This window comes from Neltuma alba, unplaced genomic scaffold (genome assembly GCF_004799145.2).
Source record: "Neltuma alba isolate B1F8T4 unplaced genomic scaffold, ASM479914v2 tig00002027_pilon, whole genome shotgun sequence".
Taxonomy (NCBI): domain Eukaryota; kingdom Viridiplantae; phylum Streptophyta; class Magnoliopsida; order Fabales; family Fabaceae; genus Neltuma; species Neltuma alba.
This window is the reverse complement of record NW_021632709.1, coordinates 906-9,324: the sequence shown is the minus strand read 5'-3', so window position 1 is coordinate 9,324 and position 8,419 is coordinate 906. Positions and strand designations below refer to the sequence as shown.

At 38.1% G+C, this 8,419-nt stretch overlaps 1 protein-coding gene across 1 annotated transcript; it reads right to left on the bottom strand.

The window, feature by feature from the left end:
* Positions 1–3,037: 3,037 nt before the first annotated feature.
* On the bottom strand, positions 3,038–8,082 carry LOC114715715 (gem-associated protein 2-like). The gene is made up of 3 exons (XM_028900592.1): positions 7,330–8,082; positions 4,124–4,310; positions 3,038–3,780 (listed from the first exon to the last, which is right to left on the bottom strand). Exons 1-3 carry the CDS (start codon positions 7,620–7,622, stop codon positions 3,298–3,300), a joined length of 963 nt encoding a protein of 320 aa, XP_028756425.1. The 5' UTR covers positions 7,623–8,082; the 3' UTR covers positions 3,038–3,297.
* Between the last annotated feature and the right edge of the window lie 337 nt (positions 8,083–8,419).

Sequence of the window (8,419 nt, the reverse complement as noted above, 5' to 3'; positions counted from 1 at the left end):
GTTAAAGAGAAGGTAAATCAGATGCCTTCGGCTATAAAATCCTGTACATATTTCTGCAGAATGTATTAACGACGACAAACTAACGTTCAGTGAGTTTGTATTAAAAACGGTATGAGCTGCAAGGACCACAAGATTGGCTTTGTTGTTGTTGATTTATATTCTTGTTTGTGTGGACAATGCGGTTGCTAGGAAAGTTGTAGCAATTGTAAAATATGACAACAATAAGATTTTAGGTTTTGGGAAGGGTGGTGGATTTGGTGGGACAGCTGGAGGAGGGTTTGGGGGTGGAGGCGGGGCTGGATTTGGAGGGGGCCATGGTTTTGGAGGGGTGTTGGAGGTAGATTTGGAAGGGTGGAGGACTAGGAGGTGGTGCTGGCAGTGGCATAGGTAAAGGTGGTGGATTAGGTGGAGGAGCTGGTGGTGGATTAGGTGGTGGCTTTGGAAACAGCGGAGGATTAGGAGGTGGTGGTGGTGGAGGATTAGAAGAAGGAGCTGGCAATGGCATTGATAAAGGTGGTGGATTGGGAGGAGTCGGTAGTGGTTATGGAAAGGGTGGGGGACTAGGAGGAGGAGCTGGTGGTGGTTTTTTAAAGAGTGGACGGCCAAGAGGTGCGGCGGCGGCGGCCCCGGCATAGGTAAGTAAGTGTGGCAGACTGGGTGGAGGAGATGGTGGTGGTAGAGGAGTAGGAGTAGGGGATGGAGGTGGCATTGGTACAAGGGGTGGATTAGGAGCAGGAGTTATTGGTGATTATGGAAAGGGGGGAGGACTAGGAGTAGGTGGTGGCTATGGAAATGCAGGAGGAGCAGGAGGTGGTGCTGGTGGTGCCATTGGTAAAGGTGGTGGAGTAGGTGCAGGAGGTAGTGGTGGCATCGGCAAAAGAGGTGGATTAGGAGGAGAAGCTAGCGGTGGCTTTAGAAAGGACGGTGGATTAGGAGGTGGTACTAGCATTGGCGGTGGTATGGGTAAAGGTGGTGCAATGGGTAAGAATGGCGGACTTGGTGGAGCGGGGGTAATGGAAAAGGTGGCAGACTTGGAACAGGAATTGGAAAAGGTGGCTTTAGAAAGGACGGTGGTGGGCTTGGTGGAGGAGTTGGTGGCGAGCTAGGCAGAGGAGTAGGAGGTGGCATTGGAAAAAGTGGTGGAAGTGAAGGAGCAGGGGTTGGCATTGCAAAAGGAGGTGAAGGTGGATTTGGTGGTGGCGCATGTGGTGGCTTTGGAAAAGGAGGAGGTGGAGGTCTCGAGGGTGGTTTTGGAGGTGGTTCAGGTGCTGGAATTAGAGGAGGATCACGAGGTGCTTTTGGTGGCGGGTTTGGTAGTGGAGGCGGAGGCGGAGGCCGGGTTGGTAGATTTGGTGGACGCGATGGATTTGGAGGTGGTGGTGGTTTCGAGAGTAGTGGCGGTGGTGGAGAAATTGGAGGCCACTAGGCTTCACTATGCATGAAATTACTCTGATTATGCACATATCTAGGATACATGTACTCATTTAATTATTTTTGGAAGATTGTATTTGCTTGAAGTATATATTAATGATGTAGAAGTATAAAAGATGTAATATGTGGCTCCCAATACTCAAGTGCGTACGTACACGCACACGCACAAAACCAAAGGCCAGGGAGCGAGGGGAGAGGGGGGGGGGGGGAGGGGGGCTGTTAATTATTAGAGGGTGACTGTGGGTGTGATCGATTAATCAGCATTGTTTATCGGAGATGACATGCAATAGTCAATTTTTGCTTCATATATGAACGCTTAATTGGTACTTCAATGAACTGCTAAAGAAGCATGTCATATATGATAGAAGAATGTGTGATTATACATTAAACAACAATAAAAGTTTATTGAAATAAATTATAATAATGGTGATTCTTTAAATAACTACATCTTCCTTATTTTAATTTATATATATATAACATATCAATTGAAAATATATATCATGCATATATTAAAATAGTTTTGATATAATTGGATTATTTAAGTGGGTTACTTCAATAGAATTAGACAAATTAATTCGGTCCTATTAAAAATATTTCTAAATAAAGTCTCAACCTAACCTCTCAAATTGGTTAGTTAAACGAGTCACTACGTGTTTTACTTTTTCTAATTGCAGACAAAAATTACTATACTATACCGAATAATTAAAAAATCCAAAAAAAGAAGCCAATTTTTTTAAAAAATAAAGTTTATACATTGGAAAAATTAAAAAAACTAAATTGAGAAATCTGTTCGTAGAACTCGACGCCTATATCAAGCTTTCCGCAATTAACTAAGAAAATTCATCTTTTATTGTGTTACTTGCAACCACCCCACTTCCAAATTCCAAACTAGCTATAAACAAAAACACATCACTAGTAACCATAAGCCATTAAGCCACAATAAATGTACCAAGCACAAGCAAGAGCCCAAACAAAGAAGGAAAAAGCCCAAAAGATAAATCCCAAACCCAGAATCTAACCCCAAGGCATTCAATAACAAATAAAAACTTCAACGACCTGTAACTATGAACCAGTTTAAAATGACTTATAAATATCCTTTTAATCATGATTTACAGAATAAAAGATAAATATATGATAATTTTTATCTCAACGTAAGCAAAATGCGCTTACAAGTGATTTCTCAATTTTCCATCTCACATTCAAGCAACACTATTTTCTACTTGTACGCCTTCACTTGGCAGCCAGACAACGATTAGCATTTTTGGCTCTGAAAGGGACAATGTAATTGATCAAACAGTACCGCCATATTTTCCACAAATGAGATTATCCACGAAATCAAACTGCATGTCATGTATATATAGGGCCTTCTTTTCACAGCAAATACTTGCTATAACACCAACCTACATATTTCTACACACAAACCCTCCATACAAACTTATTGCGTTGAAAAAAGATTTCTTCAGCTTACTCCTAATAACTCCTCTATCCTCAACATCACTTGGTAAGAAATACTTACCCGTATTCATAATTTCTCTTACCTTAATATTACTGTTATCTCTAGATCTTGTTTTCGTACTTTTAATTCTACCGGGATAGGAATGTTAAGTATTTGTAACTTATAAGTACTTTTATCATGAATATCACTTTGTCTTTCGTCCAAACCAAAAAAAAAAAGAAAGAAGCATATTTCTTGAGTTATTTGCTTTCCAAAATTGAAGAGAAAAATACTCGGAAATTAAAGTTTAAAAAGTCCACAAACGGTGCTTTCAAAAAAATTTCAAGGGAGTGAGAATCTGACAACAAACAAACAGGTACACTTTGTGCAAAGCGGATGAGGACAAAAGTCGTGAGGTTACAAAATCCAACTTAGTTTTCAGCCTGTCCAAAATACCTGCCTGAAATTGCCGCTAGTATATTCAGCATCACGACTTCATCATCGAGTTCGGTCTTCATAGCTCGTAAGTTAGCACACTTCCGTAGCAGGCTCCTTAAAGCAGCACAAGAGTCAGCATCCAGTGGAGCATCAACTGTTGCACAGAGAGCAAACAGCCACATGCAATCATTTCTTGTGATCGCGTCTATCGGCTCCAGCGAGCGAATCCGTTTATGCAACATTGACACTCGGGCTACAGAGTCCATTCTTAAAATTGTAGACAGCAAAGGACAGCTGCTGGAAGTATCCTTATCTTCTGTAGTCAAGGTAGTTTGATCAGTGGTCTCCCTGATGCTCTCATGGCTATGATGCTGGGGTTCCTCGATCATTACAACACTACTAGTGCCAGACTCGTTCACAGTTAATTCTAGGGAATTCACAGCTTGCACCCTTGAAACATCAAGCTGCGAGAGTTTCTGGCATCACGAGTTCGCAAACAATTAAATAAGGTTTGTTATTTCATCATCCGAAACATTATAGCTCAATCAACTAGCAATAACATCATGTTGAATTCTTTGTTTGAAGAAAATCAAATTCCCAGTAACAAAAGTATCAAACATTATAACTTATGGAAGAGGTAAAAAAAGGACAATGTATTCTAGGTAGCATTGTCAATAGAAGTCATGATACGTTGTCTTCTGTTTTATGACAAAAGATGACCATGAGTTAAAACTTCCATTCTGACATAAAACTTCAGAAGACCGTGTGGAGCTATGAATACATATTCAACAAAGAACGAAAAAAGTTCTTCAAGAAGACAATAACATACCGCTCTAAGCTCTGAAAATTCAGTAAGAAATGCATTCTCCACTGCTTTGATGGCAAGAGATGCTCAGGACATTTGGCCATATCAGGAATCTTGGGCATGTAAGCACTTTGTTCCTTGTCAAGTTTACTTCTATCAAGTTTGGCTATCGTCACTTTAGGGATTTGAGCAGCTTCCCATCTTAAGGAGGAAACATGGATCAGTTTACAAACTACTTTTCTTCCATGCTCTTAACTAGGAAGCTTAGTGATGGTAAATTTTTCTTTTTTTCCCGGTAGAATCTTAGTGATGGTAAATTACTTCAAAAGTAATATCATTGGAGTAAATAGTAACCATGTAGAGCTAAGTGAAACCAGAGTGGCAGCCAGTAGAGTAATATGCATTAATCAAGGGAAATAAAAAGCAGTAACACAATAACATGGACCCTAAAACTTTAAGAACGCAGAATTCTCCCTCAAAGAAATATTCCAAGTTTTCCATTTATTCTCTCTCCTTTGGCTAAACTCTTCACAGAAGCATCTCTCTTCCCCTACCAGCCACACATGCAAAGCAGCCAGAGTTTGGTTAGCTGAGTTAATTTATCAGTCTGCCATGCTTCACCTCTAGATCCTTTTCTTTTTCTTTTTGAAGGGTCAAAGTGCATTTTTGTGCCTCAAAAATATCCTCAGGGGTTATGAGCACCCTAAATTGTAGAGCAATGTGGAGCAGTTGATGTTTCAAAACAAGTCTAACCCAATTTTGACTTAAAATTAGCTATTAAAAAGGGAAACATTGCACCGGTCTTGAAATATCATGTTTTTCAGAATACCCCCATTACTCTTCTAAAATTACTTCCAAGGGAAAAACACACTTTAATCCTTTTTTTTCTATCCAATTCGCCTACCTTCTTCCGACATATAACTTAAAATTATTGGATTTAACTTGATTTCCCTCAATTGGTCCATCACTTGATGCCAGAAGTCATAGTTGCTCCAGCTCATCTGATGCTCAAAAACCACAGCTTAACTGCAAACCAATGAGTTGATGGATGCACAATAATAGTTATTAAGAAGTGTTTAATATATAGCTAAGTGTGTGTAGAGTGTGTTCTGACTATAATATCTTAGTTACTTGAGTTGTAATATCTCTTGAACTATTGTAATTAATGTTTAAAATGACTAGGATATTAATGAGATTTCAATACTCTGGATGTATTATTCTATAACCAAAGCTCCACGGATAAGCTCCGATGGAGAAATTACAGCAGAAGAACGAAAACAGAAATGCTCACGGCACTCTTCCAGAGTCACACGGACCCTCATAAACTTCCCTCAGTTTCTCCACGCCTCCCCCGTCTAACCCACCCACAAAATATACTCACCCCTTTCCATAACTAACTTGTAAGAATACCCAAAATTACCCTTAACACATAAGAAACACTAGTCATCCGAATTGGGCTTCTTCCTCTGCCTAGCATACTTCAACTTAGGCCCATGCTCATTCTTTCCTTTTTATCCTTATTTTCTTGGATAAATGTTGAAGTTATTAGAGCTCTTTTCAAGCATCTTTTTCTGATTTATTTTCTTGTTGCTCTTTGTTAATTAAGACCTTGTAATGCTTGTCTTTTATTAATATTATTCTTTTTTATCAGGAAAAAAGGGGTTAATGTTTTTTTGTCCTTAAAATTTGGGCTCATTTTTATTTTAGTCCTTCAAATTTCAAACCCATGGTTTGAGTCCTTGGAATTTAGTCAATCTTAAAACATTAGTCCCCGTAGATGTAACGGTGTTAAAATCTATTAAATGTCATAAATAATGTTAAAGTAGTGATATGGACTTATCAAACAGCACCTAATATGGATAACAAAAAGGAAAAAAAGAACATGTATTCAAAACGTAACTATTTAGCCCCCCGTTTTATCTTTCTTAGTGTTTGTTTCAAGCGTTGTTTGCTACATTGTATTCTATTATCTACACAAGATCCAATTTCATGTCATCTGGTGAGTCCACATCACCAATTTTACAATCATTAATGACACTTTAGCAGATTTTAACACCATTGCACCTTCAAGGACTAATATTTTAAGACATGCTAAATTCTAGAGGCTAAAACTATGGATTTAGAATTTGAGGGACCAAAACCAAAAGAGGATCAAAATTCAGGGACAAAAAATTATATTAATCCAAAAACAATGTTAAAAACCGACTGCAAAGAATGAAAAAAGAGTTGTAAGAGGGGAATGGAGAATTGCATTCTTTTGATTAGGACTCTAATACTTCTACAAGCGTGAGGGCCTCTATTTGTAACCATGAAAAAGGAAATTTACAATCGTAACTTAGAATCTAGCGAACTGTAAGAAATCACCCTTAAGGAATAAGCCTACTTGCAATTACAATAACCGAAAGCAATAATGATCTTTGGGGGGGGGGGGGGGGATTAAGCTATCTACTACTTCTACACTCTTCATAGCATATGTCAGTCATACCCAGCTTGCATAAGTTAACAGCAAACTGATTTCTCAGAACAGCTTTGGTCAATACATCAACTGTCTGTGATAATGAACGACAGACGGAGTCTCAGTAAATAATTGGTTCTGTTAAGATGGAATATCAGTTATATCTTTTCGGTCAACATTCTCATTTTTCAATTGCTAAACAATGTGGCGACAAAGCTTACTTATGTTTGGTCACATGGACAGGTTTTGCTCGCTAACTTTTCACCTTTGTCAGAGATTACTATAGATGCACACGATTCCCCCCCCCCCCCCCAAAAAAAAAAAAAAAAAGAGCCAATGTCATCTATTTGGTCACTTTTTATCTTTATTTACAAGTATCAAAAAATAAAAATAGAAAACAGAACACAGCCATAACATGTGTATGAATTCGATATGGTGCAAGCCTTCCCTTTCACCATAATTTTAATTTTTATCCATCATTTTACAGGATACTTTGTAAGTTCTTTACCAGAAAAGTAACCACTGAATGGCAAAGAATAGGATTTTAATGACATTAAAGGTCTACTATACCCCCATCAATGAAAGCCCCAAATAACGATGGAAATGGGCTGTAGTGTATAATTTCAAAGCCTTAAAAGAGTGACAGGCCCCAATAATTTTTATAATCAATATTTGAAGAGTAGAACAATAAAAGAGATAGAAAAATAACAAGAGCATGAATGCATCACGGAACCAGCAATCAGCAGTTAACAGTCAGAATAATACCTGACACGCCTAAGATATTCCCATCCATCATCTGGTGGACCCAAATCAAAATTTGGTTCTCCATCGACCAAAAAGGCAGGTTTCTGAATGCTATCATAATCACTGTCACTATCTTCATCTTCATAGCACTCAACTTCAGAAACTGTGCCCCTGTTCTCCTCACCCAGATTATTGCTACAGGAAGGGTCCATAGGATTCACATTTTCATTACTGTTTATTTGTGGTAATTCATTATCCATATTTTCAGAACACACTGCACCAGAAAGCAATTTCAAAACCTTTAGCATTAGCATTAGCAATTAAAAAAATCACAAGTGTTTTGAGAATGAATATGCATCTAAATGCAATCTTGATAAAAAAGCAACAGCAACCAGGTAACGATTGTCCTTCTCAGACCAGAACAACGTGGACAAGAAATTGAACTTCTTATTGAACACAGTCAACCATAAAACTTTCAATGTACAATGATGAATGAAAACATCCACTCATCCCCATTAGTGTTTGACAAAGCAATGCTAGTATTTTGCGCATGATTTTTCATATACAAGGGCATTATACAAGTAATCATGCACATTGCAACTACAGTCAGTGCCTAAGTAATTGAAAACTAGTCAAATATCATGTTGCAGATTTTATCATTCCAAAGTTCCTTTTGCTCTTTCCTCAATGCACATAGACATTCATATATCTCCATCTTCCATTAGCAGCACCCACACCTGTCCATAACAGAAATTGGAAACATCAAATTGACACACTGACCACAGGCAAAGAGAAAACAGGTGCTTCAAGGGGAAAAAACAATGACTTATGTTAAAGCTTCGTCAAAATACGATCTTACTATTTTCACAGAAGAAAATAAGTATAAACTCACCACCCAGCCCCATAATTTTTTTTTTCTTTTTTTTCAACAAAAAAGGAAAAAGAAAGAAAGAAAGAAAGAAAATGAAATTGCGGTCAGAGGGGAGTAACGCTCAGAAGTAATAACTGGATAAATATTACAACCACTCTGACATTGAAAATTAAAAAATGAGCATGAATTCAATCAAGATATAAATATGGGTATTCAAGTCATAGCGCAATGATCCTTGTG